The sequence below is a fragment of the Achroia grisella genome, unplaced genomic scaffold (genome assembly GCF_030625045.1).
Source record: "Achroia grisella isolate CSIRO2021 unplaced genomic scaffold, CSIRO_AGI_Agris_v1 utg402, whole genome shotgun sequence".
In the NCBI taxonomy this organism is placed as follows: Eukaryota; Metazoa; Arthropoda; class Insecta; order Lepidoptera; family Pyralidae; genus Achroia; species Achroia grisella.
Window position 1 is genome coordinate 3,279,814 of NW_026712841.1, and position 24,671 is coordinate 3,304,484.

At 32.5% G+C, this 24,671-nt stretch overlaps 3 protein-coding genes across 3 annotated transcripts; all 3 read right to left on the reverse strand.

Annotated features, from left to right (window-relative positions):
* Positions 1-428: 428 nt before the first annotated feature.
* On the reverse strand, positions 429-2,487 carry LOC131844378 (nuclear cap-binding protein subunit 2). Its single transcript, XM_059193248.1, has 4 exons — positions 2,200-2,487; positions 1,912-2,129; positions 1,202-1,304; positions 429-663 (listed from the first exon to the last, which is right to left on the reverse strand). Exons 1-4 carry the CDS (start codon positions 2,269-2,271, stop codon positions 568-570), a joined length of 489 nt encoding a protein of 162 aa, XP_059049231.1. The 5' UTR covers positions 2,272-2,487; the 3' UTR covers positions 429-567.
* Positions 2,488-3,776: 1,289 nt separating this feature from the next.
* LOC131844164 (ras-like GTP-binding protein RhoL) lies at positions 3,777-11,125 on the reverse strand. Its single transcript, XM_059192964.1, has 5 exons — positions 10,788-11,125; positions 8,534-8,648; positions 7,112-7,229; positions 6,047-6,125; positions 3,777-4,133 (listed from the first exon to the last, which is right to left on the reverse strand). The coding sequence occupies exons 1-5, from the start codon at positions 10,901-10,903 to the stop codon at positions 4,010-4,012; spliced, it is 552 nt and encodes a 183-aa protein (XP_059048947.1). The 5' UTR covers positions 10,904-11,125; the 3' UTR covers positions 3,777-4,009.
* A 3,616-nt stretch (positions 11,126-14,741) lies between these two features.
* Positions 14,742-23,225, reverse strand: LOC131844617 (ras-like GTP-binding protein RhoL). Its single transcript, XM_059193557.1, has 5 exons — positions 22,861-23,225; positions 18,412-18,526; positions 17,124-17,241; positions 16,494-16,572; positions 14,742-15,279 (listed from the first exon to the last, which is right to left on the reverse strand). The coding sequence occupies exons 1-5, from the start codon at positions 22,983-22,985 to the stop codon at positions 15,156-15,158; spliced, it is 561 nt and encodes a 186-aa protein (XP_059049540.1). The 5' UTR covers positions 22,986-23,225; the 3' UTR covers positions 14,742-15,155.
* Positions 23,226-24,671: the final 1,446 nt, after the last annotated feature.

A 24,671-nucleotide genomic window follows, 5' to 3' on the forward strand; every position in this document is an offset into this window, starting at 1 on the left:
TACAATGATAAATGAATTTTATATATCCACTTATTTCTACATATGTTATGTTTTGTTTTATTGAATACAAGTTTTACATTGCATTTGTTATATAAACACATATAACATGATTATCGTTAGTGATACCAGAAACATCCCTTAGACTCCTGTGGGGTAAACAAAGGCAAGGTGCAATAGTTGAATTTAAAATATTCTTCATAATTAGATAATTAATGTGTATTCACGGTACTATTGTTTTAGTAGCATTCTCTGTTGTCACATAATTATTAAAACTAAAAATATCTTGATTAAGACTATCTTTTAATACAGGTGTTCTATTAATCTGGCATTGCTTTAAATGTAATCTTTATGTGAATATTAATAAATATATTAAAAAAAATAACTGCATTTAGTTTTCTTTTTGTAGGTTATTATGAAAATAAATTAAATTGGTATAAAAAGGTTTAATACAGATGCAACATCCAGAATTTCAGATTGAATGTTATAATATCTTATTATCTATATTACAGTCTTTCACAAGGTATAGTGAAAATTATTCGAATAATCCACATAAAATAATAATCAAGATCAGCGTTCTAAAGTATTAGGAGTAAATTTCTGTGCAATTATTTTTCCATAACCTCCACGGCCTCCATCATAATCGGTTCTGTATTCATCTCTAACCTAGAAAAGAGAGATACAATAAATGTTTTCAGCCTAAACAAATCTCTGACACATTGGTTGGCGTAAGGTAGGTCCCAATTTCTGTGTATATGAAATCTGACCTACTACAAATTCTTTTAGCATCGTAATTGATCAGCATCTGATAAATCTCTTTAAGAAAATAAATGGTAAATAGTGTTGCTGAGATACACAACTATACATTTGATATTAAAATTTTCACAGACTATCAACAGGTTGAATTTAAACTTGATGCATGCCATGTTATATATACTTGAAACTTATATTTTATATATACTGTTTTAAATTTGATGGGGTCATTATTTATACATATAATTAGTAAAAATCATGACCATGTTTTATATTTATTTACTGAGTTCCCGATATTATCTTTACCCATGATCATGGTGGTTGCAACACTGCCGAAATATTGGGAACTCCATAAATAAATATAAAATGTGGTAAGATCCAAATAATTTTTACTAATGACATTTTATAATAATAAACAATACATTTGAAAATTTTATAGAGAAATATTTACCTGGCCACCGGTTTTACCCCGCCCATACTGACGACCTTCAACAAAACCAGCATCCCAATCACATCGAATTATCCTGTCATCTAGTCTTGTACCATTTATATACCTAAAATACAAATAGTGTAATATTAAAATGTTAAAATATGATTGCATTGTGGGGAAGGGGATTGGTAATAAGGTTGAATATTCCTTTTTCTAATAATACACCATGTCAGGTAAATTGTTTACACAGGAACAGTTGATGGTAAATAATGAATTAATGATAATGTTGCCAGGGTAAAAGATGTGATGGAGAACTTGCTGAAATTCATATTCTTATTTGTATCTTATTTCAAATATATAAAGAAGGGAAGTCTACATCAGTCTATGAGGTTTTGTTCATGAGTTTCCAAAATAGTAAGTATCAATTTTGTAACTTTAGCAATGTTATAGCATAACAGTAACAGGATACCTACCATACCTTTGCATTACCTCAATGTATGTTAACTTGTTTTTATTACCTTGCTGTTGCTATTTTCCTAGTGCTTTCAAATAATATTGGGCATCATTATAGATGCCATATTGTTGAAATAGTACTACATGTACCTCACACTGCACAACTGCACATAAGGCATATTTTTGCATGCTGGCAGTAAGTATACCAGGCTAGAACTTAAGTTACCAAAATTATTTACACCCTATAAACAAACTAGAAGAGTTTTGAGTTTACATACCTCATACAGTTCTCTGAATCTAATCTCGTATAATACTCCACAAAGCAGAAACCGCAAGGTGTTTTTTTGTATTTATCCAATCCCATAATAACTCGTCTAATATCACCACATTTGGAAAATAGTTCATATATTTGCTCTTCTGTTGTATAAAAAGATAAATTTCCGATGTATAAAGTGGACGATAGACGTAGTAACCGTTCTTGGTCATTTCTAGAACCCTGAAAAGGAAGATTTATAAAACCAAGCAGTGTTTTCATATATATTACTATCAATATTGTGACAAGTTACCTTAAAATGTTGATCACGATAGGAACTAATCTCAATTGAAGAATTATTCATTGAATCGTAACCTCGTTTCATCTTGTTTATTTTTCAGAATATTGTGATTTAAATTACAAATATTTAATAAAACGAATTTTAAAATATGTGTTGGTGTAATTTAAAGTGAACATAAATAAGCTGAAATTATTTTTATTACTTCACGTCTCTACTTCTAACCTATAATAGAATTGCAATCACAGAGCACTTAACAATATGTAGTCATTCAGTAGATGTGTCAGTTCGAGTTAGAAACTCGAGTTGTGCTGAATTCGAGTTGTGCTGAACTCGAGTTATGCTGAACTCGAGTTGAATTCTCCAAACTAGAATTGGGAGAATTCTAAATCGGTAAATAAACGAATTAAGTGACCGAGCGGGAGCGTGATTCAGTCGTAGGGTTCGTGCCTTAGTAGGTACTCGAAGTCGAGTTAACTTCAGTTACCTGAATTTTAACTCGAGTCGTGCTTATTATGAATTAACACATCTCTACAATACGTTTGGAACATCCACTCTTGTTATTACCTTGCTTTACTCTTTGTTTAGTAGAGTCAGTTTAAACACAGATAAGATAATATTGCATAGAGTATGTACAAATTTACACTGAGTAAGTAATCACTACGTTAGTTTTTATTCTGCTTTTAAATTTAAGTAAAAAAAAAACTGTAGTTTTAATTTTAAATAATAAAATAGATTTTCATATTTTATTAAAAATAGTGAATACGTACATATATGGTCCCTATTTTGAATTCAGTATTTTTAATAGAACATGCCAGAGTGCATCTTATTAAAGTGGTCTATAGCATAGTGTGATTTTTTAAAATTAAATATAACACAATTATAGTGTAAGGAATGCGCCAAACCTCTGATATTGAAGATGGCGCCAATTAGATATCCACTTCCTTTTAATGCTCGGCGTATACTGTTGCTGAGGCGTGAGGCAATGTTCAAATTAAATATAAATATTTCTATATACAAAAAATTGCTATTAAATTAAAATTTCGCGCTCCAATGTAAGTATATCGCATATATACATACATTGGTGCGCGAAGTTTGAAATATGTTCCGTCCCGAAATAAAGATGGCACGGGAGAACAAAAAGGGGTTTATAAAAATACTAATTAAACTAAAATACTATAATACTTTTTGAACTGTATTATTTGTAATTTGTTTATTGAAGTTAGTTATCATTTTAACTAGCCGCCGTAGGGTAACTGCGTCTAATGCCTAGCTATGCCTAAACTTAGCCACTTCGAATTAAAATTAAAAAAATATAGTAGGTATTTAAACCATGATCATATAAATAATAATACATATTATTTATTTTAGAGTGTTCTTATCCTCATCACACACATTGAAGTTATATTTAAAAGTGAAACTCTATTATCATAAATAATGTTTACATACATGCTATAAATAATTATTTTATTACTGTATGCAATAAAAGGATAAGCCGTTTCCTCAACTTCCCCATTTGTAACATATCATTAGTTTTCATATAACAAATTACCAATCTCGAATAGCTAATTAAATTGTCCAATAATGATTAACATATTTATTATTGGAAATAGAGATAAAGTAACAATACATAATATCCATCGGCAGAGTTTTCGTTTCATTTTCGAAAGTTAACGTCTTCTTCGTGAAGACTATAAAATAGTTGCGCTTGTGTACCTCTACCCTGATTTATGCAGATGTCATGATCATCTTCATTGGAAATCATCATCATATATTTTTTGTATGGGACCTCCTTGTACCCGGAGTTCATTTCAAGTTGTATACGTTATAGGTACTGACAGGTACGTTTGGTGACGGGCTTCTTGCGAAGGGCGGCGCGGACAGCCTCTTCAAACACCTCATTAATATTAACACGTTCTAAGGCTGAACACTCCACCAATTTGACGGCACTGAAGCAATAAAATTCATATTACTTTATAGAGTAAATTTCTTTACCACCACCACCGCCTTACTTCCGATGGTCGCGGATTCGATTTCTCTCACTGTACAATCTTTTAATGTAAGTATTAATTATTTTCATTTATGTACTGAAAATGATTGTTTATAAAATATGTATTTAAGGATTTCTATCAGATGTTCCTACTGAATAATATATTTCTCTTCATCCTAAATACTATACGCAGGCATTCCTAACTTTATAACAGTATATAAAAAACTAATTTATGTTTTTTTATCAGGATCCAACCATGAAGTAGGTATGTAAAATATCTCTAAAAGACTTATCAAAATTGGTTTAATATTTTAGGAATGATTATAGGATAAACATACAGTCATTTTTATTTTTAAAGTAAGTGGTCGTCATCTGTTCACTGTTTAATATGACAATATACCTACTATTTTTATAACATACGAGTACCTGTTTTGAAACTGTTTTAACAAATTCTAGGTATTTTTAATTCATCAAAGAGTCCGGCGTTATCGCTAGTGATAAGGGAATATTAAACAATGTAAATTAGCTATTCTTAACTATATTTTTTGTTAAAATTGAAGTAAGGAAGCCAGATATATCAAGCGCGAAATTTGGCAATTACCATTATCACGTATGATAACAACGGTAGTGATGATGAATATGACAAATGATAGAATTAAAGATAATTAATGTTAATTTAGCATAATTAGATATTATTTAAGTACATATTTTTTATAGTAGAGTAACTAAAATAATATTTTTAGGCTCAATTTTATTAATATATTCGATAAGTATAAAATAAAAAAACTCGTACACTCAATCATGTGTTTCTGTACATTACTGTACGTCCATAAGTACCATCTGTTTTTGTGTTAAGACATAAAAACAGATGGTACTTTTTACTTGGGGACTGATTTCCCCATAATGAAGACCCGCCCGCTATAGGGGTAACGAACGGGTAGGTTCTGCCTAACTCTTACGCGCTAAAATCCCAAGGTGTATCTCTACCGTTTATTGCCGGAGCCAAGGAGTGTTCGCGTGTAAATAAGTAGGTAGGGGAGTGTGGGGTACAGTGGTTAATAACTTCACCTTTTCTGCTCCAGATTGATCATTGGTTTAATCAAAACTCAGAAGATATATAAAAATAGCCTTACAAATACTTAGTAATTAGATAATCAAGTTTTTTTATTAAATGGCAAAGTATCCACAGTGATCCATTTATAGGGCACAATGGATAATGGCTATTTAACTTCTACTAATAGACCACAACAAATAATTAAATCTTGCAAAATCTTTGCACACAGAATAGTAATAAGGTTTTACAAAAACGTGTAAAAAAATATTTTTATCTCACTTGTCGACTAGTGTTCTGCGACGCAAATCCTATCTCTGAAATTATGATAGCGACCAGATAGGACGCGGAAGAAATGTAAGAACGACAAGGTCACGGAGTCGCAAGTGTTTGCGTTCACTATATGCAAAGCTACAATGATCTATCCACTATGACCCGCGATCCACCGTATCCCACGCTCCCCTACCTTCTTATCGTTACTTTTGCACTTATAAACTTTAAGTCACTTTTTTTAAATAGGTATTTTATATTTCAAATAGATACTATATCTGTTTGAAATATAAAATACCTACATATTCCAGTAAGATACCAACTCCATCCATCGTCACAAATAAATTTTGTGTCCGTGATTCGTATTTATAGGCGACGGTCACATATTCGAAAACAAGTCTTTACAAATATTTTTTACTTGGGATTTGAATTTCTGTATCCTCAGAATAGAATTGCAAAATAGTATACCCACAGAACAACAAAAACCAATTAACAATGAAGCTATTATTACCTACTAATATGCAAAAAATACACTAGACATTATTATTTACCTTATTTTCTTTTTTAATTTCTTTCCTTCCTGGCGTGTAATAACTGATTCATTTTTCGACCGTAAATCAAGTTTTGTAGCTGAAACAGACAAATAATAATTATTAAGTACCTAAGTATTACCGTACCGGTAAATTACTAATCATTTGACAATAAGTTGAATGTATAACTACACAATAAGGAAATATTTAAATTAGTGACATTAAAAATGGAAATCATATTCACGGCCACGGAGTTCTAACTAGTAGTTTTTGGACGACATAGAAATGCATATACTATATAGGTAGTATGGCCTCAAATACTGTTACAATTAAAAATAAACAAAGTATTGCATTTAATTTTGAACATGTTCTTATTTCTTTAAACGTTCATTGTGTTTACGACATATTTTGTGATATGGAGTCGGTCTCCATATCACAAAATATGATATCGCTATGATCGCATTACACAAAGTACCTATGTATGCAGTTGGCACCATACATCCTTTGTGTAATACAATTTCTGAAACTCTTCATCTGCTCGGTTTTAGTCGAATGTTTGTGTTCAGGGGTTGATAGGTATAATGAAACCTCCTCTGTTTGTGACAGAAAAGAGATCTGGCCTTCTAGGCAAAACATTCTAACTTGCGAGTGAAGATAACTCCTAGAACCTTCTTTATTTCTAGAAATGTGCCATGTCTGGTCCACTGCCACTCTGGAAACCATCATGATTAATCCTGGAGGACCACAATAGCGTTAGAGCAGGCTAGTGCACCATTCTATATTCTTCCCTTAAAAATATATTATTATACTTATTGCCGAAAGGATTGTTAGTAATAGAGGCAAGAAAAGCAATTTATATAGATCGCTAAACGTCATTGTTATGAATAGTCGAGAATATAATAGAAGTAATAGATGAGAACTAATCTGGTATCAAGTCTCATCTCTATTATTCTCTATTGGTGCCCTATTAGCCCATATCATTAGCGTAAGTTGCTGCATCATTCGATCAATACTCATATATTGATACTTATTGCTAGCTGGTTTCCCGCAGTAGGTAAGTTTTTACTTAGTATACAGTATACTCACCAACTAATACAATGGGAACCGAAGGACCGAAATGCTTTAACTCCGGATACCACTTATGCACAACGTTGTTGTATGAAGCGGGCTTGTCAATTGAGTAACATAGTAGGAAACAATTTGTCTGCAATACACAACAGTACTTACCTTATTAAATTTACAATTTAGTCTCGTGATTATACAAAATTATAATTTAATATTAATCACGATTGTATGTTCATGCTATATTGTTATATCAATAACATCAGTTATTTATGGAAATTTATTAAATAGGTTCGGTTCGCAATGAGCAAGACTGCAAGACTTTAACTGTTGTAAAAAAAGGAAAAAAAAAACAATCCTTGGGCTTCTTGGGTAATTCTGTCTCACCTATTTCTACTAAGATGTTGTAATGTTTCAGTTGAAGAAAGATATAAGAGAATGAAATTAGGTATAGGGTAGGGTGGCATGTGAGCACACAACACATCTTAGCACTCCGGAATGGCAACGTATCAGTTGTACCACGGGCATCACAAGGTGATTTGATATCCTTGGTGATTTTGATTAAGATTGCCTTTAAATTGTTAACGGTTACCACTACTTTCACCGTCTGCTTATTAAATAAACAGAACCAAATATATAACTACGTTTTATCAAAGTATTGAATTTAATATGAAGCAGGTCAAAATGATAATGGCAGGACATTAAACGAGAGGGAATGATTAACGAAATTAGGCTCTGACTACATTTTGCTGGGTATAATTAAATCGAACGTGAAAATTGGCGAGCACACCGCTGTCTTATAGATTAAATTTTGATTTGTTATCGGAGTGATGAAATCACCGATGAATCGGAGATTTCATCAGTCAGAAATAGAAATTAACACATTTTGATCCGACCCGATCCATGATAGCATTAATCGCAGCTGTGGGAAAGTTGTAGATGGCAAAGTTTCACGTCCAAAAAAAGCATGGTTTTGTTAATATATTCTTTATTGCACAGATAATACAAAGATATTATAATTTAGAGACAATGTGAGTAAAGATGGACTTATCCGCAGAAGAAATCTCTTCCAGTCAATCTAAAACAGTGGGATATGTGGTTCTGAGTGGTTAATAACTGGTGCAAACAAAAAAATGTCAAAGGCTAGATACTAAATAAAATTCTAATAACAAATTGTATAATCTAAAACAAAAGTAAAATACATAAATAGTAATACAAATATATAGGAATAAACATACATATCATATAATACATAAATATATTTATCATAATAAACAAATAAATAATGATAAAACTCATCATAATAAAAATCATTCGTTCATTCAAACTAATCATTTGTTTACCTGACCACTGCCTCATTAAAACATTTTTCGTTTCATTTAATATATACCAAGATGATAAGAAGAGGATTGCTTGCCTCTTCTGATTATTTAAAACAAAAATTACCTTATTATATGAGAGGGGCCTCAATCTTTCGTAGCCTTCTTGTCCAGCTGTGTCCCATAATGATAATTCTACTTCTTCACCGTCTACCGTTACGTCACAAGTATAGTTATCGAACCTGTTCGAATACAAAATTCTATATTAATTTGTTAACACGAAAACTTAAATTTAAATTTGAATGAAATTTGACACACATACATCATATCGCAGCATATATATAATAATAATAATTTTTATTCAATGTACATAACATACCTACTAATATGTATTTAACATACGCTCTTAGTATTTTTTTTTGTATATTACTATATATTATTAAATATGTTACTATATTTTTAGACAATTAACCAATAAACATGACATATGATAGTATCCGGTATGTCCTGACAAGGGGACTTCTTAGGTTTATATTTTATTTTTTTATATTTTATATTTTATCTATATATCTCAATTCAATGATAGCTATGATGAAGAACATTTTAAATGCACAAAAAGAATTCTCAGATATTTGAAAGGTACAAAAACTATTGGTTTAAAATTTGAAAAGAAAGGCCCAAATAATTTATATGGACTGGCAGATGCTGACTGGGGTGCAGATAAAATGGACAGAAAATCATTTTCTGGATATTGCTTTAAATATGCTGGCTCATGTATTAGTTGGTCATCAAGAAAACAAAAGTGTGTAGCACTTTCAACAGCCGAAGCTGAATACGTCTCATTGTCTGAAGCTGCAAAAGAGGCAATCTACTTAAAAAGACTATTTGAAGACTTGGGCATTTCGCAACAAACTGTAGTAATATTTAATGACAACCAAGCTGCACTAAAGTTGAGTGAGAATCCGATAATCACATCGAAGTCGAAACATATCGATTTAAAACTACACTTTATTCGTGATAGTGTTAAAGAGGGAGTGATCCAAGTAAAATATATGGACACAAAAACGATGGAAGCTGACTTACTCACTAAAGGACTACCAGGACCAAGACTATCACAACTGAGAAGTTGTCTGGGCATCACAATCTAGTAATAGTGTTGTGAGGAGGAGTTTGTTGGTGACACTGGCACATCACTACTCACTCGATCGCCGCTTTAAGATGAAAAATATATATTGTCAAAAAAATAAAAAAAAACTATATTGTACATTCGTAATATTATATTAACAAAATAAACTATTTATACTAAACAAGTCGTTTTTCCATCGACCAAGTACATCATATTATTACTCTTGAAAAAATATATTATGTAGAAATAATAATAATCTTAAGTGCGGGAAAACCTCAATAATAGTTTATCAGGAAATAACCAAAATAGGGTTATTCTTAAATATAAATTAAACGAAGCAATATATAAAGGACATAGGAAAGTTGCAATACAAGGATGATTTTGGACTTGCCACCGAATTTCGAAATACAACCTTAATATTTTATTTACCACTACAAAATATAAAATTATATTGTACATACGTGTCCCCAAGGAAATTATAACTGTTTAATTCATTAATGAACTATTGAAAAAAAGAATGTCCACTCGAGCCGTACCTAATCTAATAAAAAGATAATCACCCCTTTACGTAGCTATTACTTCTATGTTTTGAGTTGAGTTACTCACATTGCCCACCACAACGATACCATTCAGGAAGACTGCAGTCGCAACTTTGGAGTAGTCATAGGCGTGAATTTCGTTGTAATGGTACTTTTTATTTTAGAATCGATCGCTTTGTTATGTAATTATAATGGCAAACAAGCTGCCCACCTGATGGTAAGTGGTAACCACTGCTTATACCTAACAAAGAGCGCCGCGAACTAAAAATAATGTGACGCTCGCGATATTTCTCATACTTTGCCTAAGAAACTAAAAAATCATGCCATGTATTCTGTGGTTTCACTACCCTCGAACCCTTCTTAAAACACAGCTTACAAAACAACGTGCCTGGCGGCTGCAATAGGTGAGATCAGGTACCTCCCTAGTTAGTTTATTACAAAGTCTATCTCGGTAAAAATATCAAAAATTAAACAAACACTAGTTTTTACTATAAGCCACTAAAATCATGTAGTGACTTTATAAAATGTAAACAGTAAAATCCAGTGAGTTACACTTCATGGAATGTTATATCGTAACGTCATTATAAAATATTGTTAGTATTATGGCAATCCCAACAACATTTCAACAACTTTCCGCTATTCAGTGGCTTTACTTAGCGATTAACGAATACCGTCTACCACAGTTGCTACTAAAATACTACCATAAAACTACTTACACTGTAGGCACGTATTCTTCGGGAAATTCATTTTTAGTGTACACGTATAGCAGGCAAGTCTTGCCGACCGTACCGTCTCCGACCACTGTTATCTTCACCGACCTCTTCGTACCCATACTGCACGACACATCCGACAAAATATCACAAATAATTCACTATAACATTGCACTCTTTACAAACCGATTATTATTGTCGGTGCGTTATATAAATAAATTATTAAATAAGGAAAAATATTCCTTGTAGATTCTTATCACTGTGACGTATAATCTTATCAGCCTTGTAGGAACGCTTACGATAGAACATGTATATTATAAAACAAAGCGCGAGCGCACTTAGTAGCGTTCGGTGGCAGAATGATTCTATCTAAAGATATTGCCATACAAGTTAGTACTACTTTTGTTTTGATACTTAATAACATCGAATCAATCTTGCGATACTTATTCGATATACAAACGAAAGTGAAACGAATCTGATGGTATGGTAACGAAACAGATTGTTATTTTGGTGACAATCTGTTCCCTGCTTCCCTATATCATTGTTCCGGACTTTAGAAAACATCTGTACTAAATTCGGTTGAAACCGATTGATGTTGCGACAACCCAATTTAAATTAAATGTATTTTTGCCAGGCCGCACATAAACTAACACTTATTAATTTTATATATTTACAAATTATATATAGGTACATAACTTAATTTTATAAGGCAATTAATATTTATAGGACATACTTATACAAGCAAATCCAAAGTTCATGTTATCCGATTCCTTAAATGAGCAACTTGTAATTGACAGTAGATTCGATAAGTTGGTAAATAGAAACTTGCAGAAACCAAAAAGGAACCCTTTGCTTTAAATTATTAAATTAGTGAGTGTTATTATATGTTGTGAATGTAATTTTAAAATAAACATAATAACTACGATTACTAAGTCGGTAAGTCATTCAGATTACAAGTGAATTATGACCTACTCGGATTTTTTTCTCGTTCAAGTACTCGATATTAAGTCTTTTTAGCATAGTGTCACATTATTTAAACGGATTTACCGTGATATTAAGGGATCATAAATAATATATGAATGTAAACAATTATAAATTTGATACGTACTCACCGTATAAACTTATTTTACGTCACCATTACTACTAAAATTTAATAGTTATACACAAAAAAAAAATAGACAAACCACAATCTCAACGATTTTAGTATTCCCTTGTTTATACAAATATACCCTTACAATATTTCTTTGTCGTCAGAACAAAACATTGGTAGCAAACAAGTACATATTTTCCAAAACAAGAAAATGAGATACAAGGAACTGTTATTATTTCCTGGTAGTCCGGATGCTACGAAGTTATTATACAAAGAATGTTTCCATGTAGGTACATACTGTATAACTTCGCAATTAATTCGTCAAAATATCTTAATATCTCTATTTACTTTAAGATTACATATTTTTGTGACTGTTATTATAAGTGGCTCTATAATAAGCCAAACACTCCGCTATCTAGTCCCAAGCTAAGCAGATCTTGTTTCAAGCATTAAATAAGTCTATACAACTAAGAGTAATACTTAGATCCATATATGTTTTGTACCAAATTTCATACAAAACATCATACCCAGGCACACGCATACATAGCTGGGCACTGTTAATCAAATAGTTAACTTCGTTAATCGTTAATCCGCTACAAAAAAGTTAGCTTCGTTAAACGTTAAAGCGTTACATTTCAGAAGAATTAACGCAAGTTAACCTTAATCGTTAATCCGTTAATATGTGTAAAATTGCATTTTTATATCGCTGCGTTAGTGAATTTATAAAACCTGCTGGTTTAGGTCCTGGAAGTTAAAAAGTTAGGAACAAAACAAAATACTAATAATAATAATTCAAATGAGTAATTTAATCGTCGGGGCATAAGATGCATATTCTCCTTTATGAACATTAACATGTTGCAGTTCTCGTCTGAAAACAAGGCTCGTTATGGTGTTAAAATCTCTTGAGGGTAAAACAGTATTATATTTAATAAACAGATTTATATCAATTTGTTGAGTCATTTGATTTTATGTCCAGCCACATTTTATTGAGATTTTTCGTTTTATTCTTTAAAGAGAAGCTTGGAGCTTTTTTGTTATTGAACCTGATTTTTACACAGCGCCGCGGTTCCATACGGTAAATAGTAGGCATTGGATTAACGATTAACGGACTTCTGCATATTAACGGAAATTAACGTGTCCGTTAACATTTTTAAAAGTTAACTTAAAAATTAATCCGTTAATCAAAATGTTAACTTCGTTAATTAACGATCAATGGATTAACGAGTTAATGCCCAGCTATGAATACAAACCATCCAATCCATGAATAGATACGATTGTGCGATTAGTGCGTGTAATCGAACCTACGGCTACTGGGATAAGGCGGACTGCTAAAATGATAGTACACTGACGTCGTGTATATTTAAAAAAGTCTGTTTGCTAACTTCTTTTCCATGAGACATTCATACCATACCACCATACCGTACCCACGTAATTATTGGCCGCTACTATGTAAGTATATTGATGTAAGAAATTAGTCTTGAACCAATTTCTTACATTTTCTCTCTCTCTCTTATCTACTTTTACTGCATATGCAGTTTTCTCTCTTACTAGCATCATCTATACATATAAATAAAATTGGAATGTCTGTTTGTAACATTGAAATAACCGGGCATAAAAATATAAATACGGTACAGACACCATTTTTTTTTTACAATTTTTATCTGTCTATTTGTTCCGGCTAATCTCTGAAATGGCTGGACCGATTTTGACGGGACTTGTTTTGACAGGTAGCTGATATACCTAATAAGGAGTAACTTAGGCTACTTTTATTTTGTGTACATGTATTAGATACATATATAAACCTTCTTCTTGCATTATTCTATTTATATAAAAAACAGCTTCCACATCCGTTGCGTAGTTTTAAAGATTTAAACATACATAAGGACAGACAGCGACAGCGACTTTCTTTTATACTATGTAATGAAGGAGAAGTCCGGGCATAGTGAACAGCCCGGGAATAGTGAATGGCTAATCGCTTTCTCTGTGATACTATAAAATAATTAGTAAAGTGGTATAAGTATTATAAATATCTATCACAATCAAGAAATGTCTAAAGTTAATATTGCTAACATTTAGGTATTTTTTTTTAATAGTATAATGGTACCTACAGAAAAAAACAATATAATAGTGATATATTGAAAATGTTTTGAAACATCGTACTTGATTTTAAACGATAAAGTTTTGACTTCTTTTCCCAGTATTTCGATAATTCATTCATTTTTTATTCATCGACTAATGAAGCGCTAAACCAACAACACCATGATTTTTAAGTTACTGGAATAATGGCAAAATCGCAATATGACGTTTAATATCAATAGACCTTAAACAGCGAATGCGCGAGCAATCTTTTGTAACTCTGATGGCGCTGGTCCGCCTATGCATACCTCTTCTCATTATTGTGTTGCTACAAATGGGAGGCACATAGAACACTCGCGAACCTCCCGAGAGTTATCACAAGGCCGTAACCACCCCTGTGGCCAAAATGTATACCTACTACATGGATTAGCTAAGTGATATGAAATGTAGTATATGGATTAGCTAACTGACATCATCCTTATATACTCCTGCGCCAGCGTTATCTTAGGCAGTTACACCACTCCATTTGTTATTTTTCATGTTGATCGAAATCATTTCTGATTTTTTTTATTTTAATGAAATAAATAATACTTACTATAATAACATGTTTCAATTAGTATTGCGTTCACCACAATCTCGACGGTTGACAATGCCTCTGTTTATTAATCGAATGTATATTTATTATTATTTTAGCGTATACTCTTACACTTGTAGTTATATAATTTTAGAAATAAAACTCTATTATCTTAATTAACATTTATATAATGTTATAAATAATAATTTTATAACTATAAGAAATCAAAGGATAAGCCATTTCCTGGACTTCACCATTTCTAACATGTCAATTTATTCAGATATCTATTTACTAATTCTTGCTCTATAATTATTTACAAATTTCAATATATATTATAACTTCGAAAAGCTCATTATTATCTAATAATCTTTAACATAGATACTTAAGTATTATTGGAAATAGATACAAAATAACAACATATTAGGTATATAATCTGTTGGCAGTCAACACCTTGTTCGTGAGGGCAGTAAAGTAGTTGTATGACGTGTACCTCGTGGAGCTTAATCATGTATCCATAGGTACAATATTGGTGATTCATGCGGATGTCATAATCATCTTCATTTGGAATCATCATATTTTTTGTAGAGGACCTCCTTCCATTCGGAGTTCATTCCATAGTTCCAAGTTGTATACGTTATAGGAACTGACAGGTACGTTTGGTGATGGGTTTCTTGCGGCGGGCGGCGCGGACGGCCTCCTCAAACACCTCATCCATATTAACACGTTCTAAGGCTGAACACTCCATCAATTTGACGGCACTGAAACAATAAAATTCATATTATAGTGGGTAACCTATAAATATCTAATAATAATCCCAGGACTGTTCATGACTGTTATGAGTATTGGACAACTGATATAAATATTTTTTCTAAATATACTTAGGAAACACCCAGATCAATATAAATACAAATAATCATGCCTATAACCAAATACAATTTTTTATGCTGTGCGAAGAATCGAATTCACGACCTTTGGAAGTAAGCGGGTGTGATTAACCGCTAAACCACCCAGGCCGTCATATAATTAATATGTATACGACTATCATATATTTTTTAACCAGGAACCGTCCCGATATATAAAATAACTCACCAAAGGGATTAAGGGTTTAGGAATATATAGGCATATAGAGGATACATTTTACACACTTTTTTTCACATACATTTTATTGATATAAAATATACGTTTACAGGTAAGTGCCTGTCACCCCACCGATTGATGTATAAGTAGGTATATACATATGTAATATATCTATTTTAAACAGTTTTAACAATTTTATTGTTTAACATTATATCAGAAGTGTACGGCGTTATCGCGCAGGATAAGGGAAGAATAAAAAAATGTAATTTAGCTACATTTTTCGTTAAAAGTGAAAATTTGTGAGGCAGCGAGATTTATCATGTGCGAACGCCGGCAATTATTATCAACTCTTATCGCAGGCGATACAGCGCTAATGATGAATGTCACAAAATTAAATATTTATAACATTTAAAACATTGTAGCTGGTTACCGTTATTTTATATGTTTTTTTTTATATATCAGAAGATAGCTTATGTTCGTCGTATCACAATTTATTTTCACGTCTACTTTCATTAAGTTATTCAATCTTGAAAGGGTAATAAAAGGACCAACACACTTTGATATCTACAATTAATTCCTACATTTCCTTTATACCTCAATACCTATCTATGTGTACTAACTACTTAACATGCACCAATAGATCACAAATGCGTGGCTCATCTTAAACAAAAGCATACAAATACACAATGATAAATTACGCGGATTTTGATGCGTTTTTTTTAATAGACAGAATATATAGATTCACTCAAGATGAAGGTTTAAGCTATATAACATCCCTCTACTGAGCATTTATCTTTAATCGCGCGATAGATAACCTATAGTCCACGCGGGCGAAAGCGCGGCCGGAAAGCTAGTATAAAATAAATGAGGTAGACAGCTCCTCTCCACCACTTACCGTATTTTCTTTTTTAATTTCTTTCCTTCCTGGTTTGTTATAACTACTTTATTGCTCGACCGTAAATCGAGTTTTGTAGCTGAAACGGACAAATAAGAATTATAAATAAACGGTATGGTAAATTAATAATTATACGATAATATTAATTGAATTTAGTAGTTACCTACCTACTACATAAGGAAAATACTTATTTAGTTTGTTGACGAACGTACACAACTGTGCATCGACATTTCGTGAAACATGTGACAACGGAAATTAGTCTCATGAATACGGACCAGTATAGCTTTTTGATTGCATAGCGGTGAATACTGCAATATTAACTGACTCAAATCAAACTAAATGGAGAAAACTTTATACACTATATTACACAGTCTAAAGTAAGGAATAAGCTTATTTTTTTTCAATTAACCGATTAATAATTAAACAGCTGTACAATTGTGATGACTTATCGCTACCCATCTGTGCACTAATTCAAATCAATTAACTAATTAAATTATTCCTATTATAATTCATAATTAAAAGCTTTTCTAACTATCGTTATTACGAGATAGGTCTAGTGTATGAAACAAAATATTTAGTTAGTACGCAATAGGAAGCTTCAGTACGCAATTAGAATCAAACTATACTCACCTACTAATACAATGGGAACCGCAGAACTAAAATGCTTTAACTCCGGATACCACTTATGCACGACGTTGTCGTATGAGGAGCGATTGTCGATCGAGTAACATACTAGGAAGCAACTTGTCTGCAATACATAATTAATGTATGATCAATGCATTATTGTCACCTTAATAACAATAGGTATTTATATAAATTAATGAAGACGATTGAATGGATTCAGCATGCGATTTGTACGAGGATTATTTTTTAACTATCATAAAAATCAAGTTAAGCAGAGTTTGTGTTATGAGTGCTATACACCTCATAGAAATACTTAGGAAAATATTTTATACATAATGTATGTATATATAAAAAATACCCAGACCAATACAAACAATTATATTCACAAATCTTTGCATTCTGCGAGGAATCGAACCCACCATTTGAAGTAAAGCGGTGTGCTAAATCGCTAGACCACCGAGTTCGTCATTATATATTGTATCTATATAAATATATTATGCGATAATATTTCAATTAAATAAAATTTCGTTAGGGTTTGAACTTTCGTTTGACTTTTTAGAAAAAAGATATATTAATATATAACTGTAAGTACGGACAGTGTTAATCTATATCTTTTAAATTGACACTATGTATCATAAGACACTATATAGGCTGGGGCAATGTTTAGTCTTTAATGCAAGAAATTGCCGTTTCTTAAATCACACACAATCCTGTCTCCATACAGACACTTTCCATAACTTCTGATCTATTCTGAGTAGGTACCTATGTAGTTTGTTTACAAGCGCTACATTATTTGTATATTTTTGATCATAATTCAAATAAGTATACTATAAATATTATATAATTCTTCCGTAGATGCGTTTGTCACCTAACAACATTTCAGATCAATTGAAATAATAATATGGAGCCAATCATACACACACTATGTTATAAACTTTAGAAATGGTGCAAGTGCCAGGGTAAAGTCTGTATGTCTGTCTAGGTCCAATATAATTCTGCCAACTAAAAGTTTTTTTTTGATATGAAAAGCCACTAGTACCTACTAAAAGCTACGATATCTACTGAATGTGGTAACCTATCACTTGAGGTAATTAATTTAATTGGCTTAATTAGACCCGAACGGACGAGGGGCTGTTCCTTGATATTCTTTATTGTGTATCAAAATGGAATTCATAATTGTGACTGTAACAAAGGGAAAATATATATTCGATGTTCGTACAATCAGTCCACTGCCTTAATAAATTATTTTTCAATACGTTTAATATTTCAAGAAGAGGAACGTCTTCAAACTTACGTTGTTATATGAGAGAGGCCTCAATCTTTCGTAGTCTTCTTGTCCAGCTGTGTCCCATAATGATAATTCTACTTCTTCTCCGTCCACCGTCACGTTACCAGTATAATTATCGAACCTATTAAAAACATCCTATATTAATATTATAAATGCGAAAGTTTACGAGGTTTGATGGACGATTATATTATTTGTCACTTATTCACGCAAAACATACGGGACGGATTCTAATGAAATTTGGCACATAAGTAGTGTGTTAGAGACTCAACAACATCAATAAATAGGTAGGTACTACTGGATCGGGCCTAAATATCAACATATATATATTGTCGGTGATAGTTACTTCGAAAATACACATATATACTATATGTTGATATTTAGTACCAATCCTATTAGAAGATCGTATGATATAGGTACTTAATTAGAAACGTGTACCAAATAGCAATCAGTGGAGACAGGGGAATTGTTGATAAATGGCTCATTGTTAACCAAGTAAACTTGTCAGGCCGACCGACACGTGCCATACCACTCTAGAAACCATCATGGTTAATCCTCTACCATTAAACAATGTTAAACAATTAAGTTGAGTATTAAAGTTCTATGTATATATTAGTCTCTATATAGTTATTGTCTGCGTCACATATTAAGTATATACGAGTATATTTGCTTAGAATAGCAAGGAAGTTGGACTAGCTATAGGTGTGTGTCTAGTTTCATGAAGGAAACGGTGACGACGGCTGTATGGTGCTGTTCACGAGTGAACAATATGACAGTACAGCGACATATTTGACTTTATAAATAGGGAGTGCTGCTCGCAATGCCCAGCGGGTACCTGTCCAATATTAGATTCTGCCATTAGCTGCAAACATCGTCGTATTCATTTTGTATCATTCCGTATTTTATTGTAATAATAGGAATCAAAGACTGGTTCTGTTAAGACCAACGTGGGCTCAGTTATCCGAATTAAACTGTAAGTTTTTTAATATACCAAAAATATTACTTCCTAAAAATGCCTCAGGTAGGTATTTTTAGGGAATAAGTTGTAATAATTTAACAGTGTTTGTGTCTAACTATAACCTGAGCAAACCCACAGACAGTAGTAGTTCACAAGTGTGATAGAGGAAGAAGCTGTCATTGAATTCAAGCTTATTAGAAATTTAGAGAATACAATCACACGGGCCACCACAACACCATAGTCGTAAATTTAATTATAATGTAGTTTGAAGGTGTTATAGGTGTTGTAGAAGGTATAATATAGGTTACATAATGTTATTTCAATTAGTTTACATCTATTATCTTATAACTATACGATAGTAAGTAGTATTTAGCATAGATATGGGCTCCACGCACACGCACACGTTGACTTAGAATGGGTGTGTACGTACCTAATATATAGCCTTGACCTTATAGGTAGTTGCTCTTATCATCTGAATAAATATTACTACGAACAAACCAAACAGGTAGGTCTATTTGTGTTTCGGTCATGATATCGTCCGGTTTTCAAGTCATGACCGAGATGCTACGCACCAATGAAGTATTTAGGTAGGTACATAAATACTTATACTTATGATTTCGGTATGTATAGACGCTCAAATTACTCATACCACCATTGAAATATTAGTCATTGTATGTGTCCACTTCTGTTTAATAGTAAATATAAATAATTTAATACGTCATACCTTAAACCTCTTTATAATTTATGTATATTATAAGTGACTGATTGCATTTGTTGTATCATGATATAAATAAAATAATACAAAATATGATATAAAAAATATCATATTTTGACTAAGATATAATACCTAGTAGATTTTGTCCACTTTTCTACACTAACCATAAAATATATTTATAGGTACTTTCCATTCCTTCAGATCATAATCTTTGAACAGAAACATAAAGACAAAACAAAAACAAAAATAGGAAAACTAATATTTTGCCCTCGGTAACAAATTTATTTGAAGAGATTGTTTTTTTTAATACTGCTACACTATGAAAGTATCATATACCTATGTATGATTTGATACGGCTATCTGCAAGTAGAAATCAAGAAATTAGAAGGTTTTAAACATGAAGTTTGTGATATTTTTTTTTTTAAAAAACACGACGCAAGATTAGAGGTATTATTGCAAAAAATAATATTTCCACAATAGCTTCGCAAAAATCATAAATTTTGCGGGGGAAAATAATTTTTCATTCTATCAGAAGTCTCTTAGAACTCTCAGAAGTTCTAGAAATAATGTTCTAAGTTGTAAAAAAATTCTTTTGGAAATATATATATTTCCGAATAATGTTATTTTGTTCTATACGATGGTAGCACCTAAGTGTGTAGTTGTGTACTATATTACATAGGTATACGTACTAACAATATACTGTTTTCCGATAATAAATTTATTTTTATTTTTATCCGTATTATACCTATTAGCTCGGCATCATGTAAACATAACAAATGATTTCATCAAAATTGTGAGGATATATACATTTGAAAAATCGTGGTTAAGAGTTTTAAAATGAATACTACAATATATTTATTTATTAGATGGTACGTAGTATTATAGATGATACTGTAATACAGTGATCGTATCGTAAGGATAATTATACGAATAAACAAACACTGTTTTGAACCTATGGTGTTCGGAAACATAGGATATGCCCATGTTTCCGAACACCATAGGTTCAAAATATAACATAATATAAGGTTTCGATGACGGTTACGAAAGACCGATAAAGCAAATCAATGTAATCACACTATTATATTCATATGCTTATTAATTTAAACATAAAATAATTTATATTCTCAGGCTGTCAAATATTTACACAAAAATTAAATACGGAAAAGAGTCGATAAATGCTATACGTAGGTATATGCCGATATGACCTAGTCTGGTTAACAGACGGGTCCAAAATAGGAGATGATGTAGGATGTGGAATATGCGGTGTAAAACCCAAAATCTGCAACTATATAGGCTTAGGAAAATACGCCTCAATTTTTCAGGCAGAGACTTACGCCTTAATTAGATGTCTGGAAGTAATCCTAAGCCTCAACTACATCAATCAGAACATATACATTTATTCGGACAGTCAAGCTGCTCTACTAGCACTTAACTCGTACGAAATCCGTTCTAAACTTATTAGAAACTGTATCCTGCTACTAAATGAAGTAGGAAGCAGAAATAATATTATACTGAGATGGGTCCCCGGGCATTCAAATATTGAAGGCAATGAGAATGCCGACCATCTGGCAAAGTTAGGGGCAAAAACCGTCCAACTGGGCCCCGAACCCTTCTGTGGTGTGCCTCGTTGCCTAAAACTGGGACATCTCAAATTAATAACCAAACGAAAAGCACTGAATCACTGGCAAGAAATGCCAGGATTAACACATTCAAAAGACCTAATATCGGGCTTCTCGAACAAATACTCCAATAGACTACTGCTATTGAGTAAAAACAACATATGCATGATGACTAGGGCCCTCACAGGATACTGCAAATTAAACAAGCATATGGCTAAACTAGTCCTATGCACGACAAGTATCTGCAGATTCTGCCAAACTGAAGAGGAAACGCCGCTTCACATCCTATGTGGTTGGAGCCCACTCATGCATAAACGAAATATCTCCTTTGGAAAGTTTACACTCTTTCCCGAGGAGATAAAAACGATCGCTCCTAAGAATATCCTTCAATTCTTGTCTCTGACGGGTCTAGGTAGCGAACTCTGAAAAGGGCGAGCACAATAGATCTATGTAGGTCGCAGTGCTACAGGTGCTACACATCTGACAATAGCCCAAACAATCCAATAAAAAAAATATGCCGATAAGGTTATACCTGTAATTTATGAAAAGTAGTATCAATGACTTGACTAGAAATCACTTACGAATATCACCGTCTGGATTTCTATCATAAATAAGACAACTATATAAGTCATAAACTCATGTAGCCTTGTACGTAATAGTTCAATTGAAGCAAAGGAAATGAAATCACGCGCTTAACCAAGACAGCCGTATTTTTGAATATATGTAGGTAAGTAGGCATTATGATATCAAGCTGACATTTGATTAGATACAAGATACAAAAGAGGCAGCACAAGATATTTCATATTTCGATAAAAATCTATTGCTTAGATATATTAAGATTGTATGTAGGTAATTTAATTCCATCATATAGTTAACTGTTTGTATTATACATATATGACTCACAAAATTATATTGTACCTACCTATATTGCTATAGTGACTTCATAAAAGGTAAACTGAGAAAACCAGTGAGTATACTACTCATTGCGCACAATAATGTCCGTATAAATTTATGGAATGTTATATTGTGACGTCACTATAACCACGTAATGATAACAACATTTCAACATCTATCCGCTAATTTAGTGGCTCGGCCTCACGTAGCGGCTAACGAACATCGTCCGTCTATCCTAGTTGCCGCTGACAAAGACTTAGAAAACTACTTACACTGTAGGCACGTATTCTTTAGGAAATTCATTTTTAGTGTACACGTACAGCAGGCAAGTCTTGCCTACCATACCGTCTCCGACCACTGTTATCTTCAGTGTTCTCTTCGTAGCCATAGTGCACATCCGACATCCGACAAACGACCACAAACAATTCACTATAACACTGTGTTTACAAAACCTATTATTACTGTGGATGCATTTTATACACTAATATTTGAGCAAGGAAAAATATTCCCTGTAGATTCTTATCACTGTGATGTAATAATCTTATCAGTCTTGTAGAAACACTCGCGATAGAGCAACGTTTATATCGAAAGGAAAAGCGCGAGCGTACAGTATAACGGCCGAATGCTGAATGATTCAATCAAGGGAGGCGTCGATTGGTTACATTTGTTACGCCAAATGTTGTGGTTGCGGTTTTCGTAGCGTCATAAAATTATAGTCACTCAGTTCGGCAACTGAGTGTCGGTCGTAATTAATTCTAGAGACGTATGCCAGTCAGCCTCGACAACAAACGGGCGACGTCACACGACCGTATTTACTATTCGACACAGTCAAGTACTAATTATAAGTAAAATTATATACCTCTTTTGTAATTCAAAGGGACAACAGTCGTTAAATTTCAATTTGTGTATAGATATCATTAATCTAATTTGCATTTGAACATAATGGGTTAATTTAATAGTATATTACTATTAAATATTATTACAGTGATATACCACGAAGTAGATATCTGTACTAGGTCTATACCACAAAATTTTAAAGTACTTAAATTTAAATATTTATGAAACTATTACCCTGCCTTCACTTGCAGCTATTCATGAGCGTAACTAGTGTCTATTAGAACCCGCACAATTTCGCGTAATGTCCGTTGTCATGCAGCTCTTATCGAAATTAATAGAGCAAGAGCCCACGACGGCCAGACATACGTCATATTAGTAAACGTGAAAGTTCTTGTATGTGTGTCCCCAACACAGGTAAGAACGATCCCCAAACATAAAACCTGGATCGTGGTTCCTTTGGCAGGTAACAGGTAACAAAGGTGTAAAAAATTTCATATCAAATTCGTTATTTTAAGAAACTCAATATTTTCATATATTGTTCGTAGCATTATTATAACTTGCGCTGCTCATTTCCAGACACTTAGTGTGGTTCCAACCCCCCGCCGGACCCCCCTAAAGTATACTATTTTATAAATAAACTTACGTCATTTTAATAAAGCTGAACTTTATATATATTATTGAGAGAACCATTAAACTGAGTTTCCTAAATTGCCAGACAGTTTTCTTGGTTCCTTATCCTACCAGAATAATTGAAACCGTATATTGGGTAACAACGTTGTATACAATTTCATATCAAATTCGTTATTTTAAGATGCTCCATTTTTTCATATATTGCTCGTAACAGTATTATAACTTGCTCTGCTCATTGCCAGACCCTTAGTGTAGTTCCAAACCCCCGCCGGCCCCCCCTAATCTATACTATTTTATAAATAAACTTACGTCATTTTAATAAAGCTGAACTTTATATATATTATTGAGAGAACTATTAAACTGAGTTTCCTAAATTGCCAAACAGATTTCTTGGTTCCTTATCCTACCAGACTCATTGAAACCGTATATTTGGGTAACAACGGTGTATACAATTTCTCTGGCCATCGTGGGCTCTTGGGTTATAACCTAGCTACTCGCGGCGATCTTAATTCTACAGTATTTTCTCAATTTACTACAGTTATATTTAGCATTTTATTATTAATCACTGATAATGCAATTCACATAGTTACAAAACACAAGAGAAATACGTAGTAAA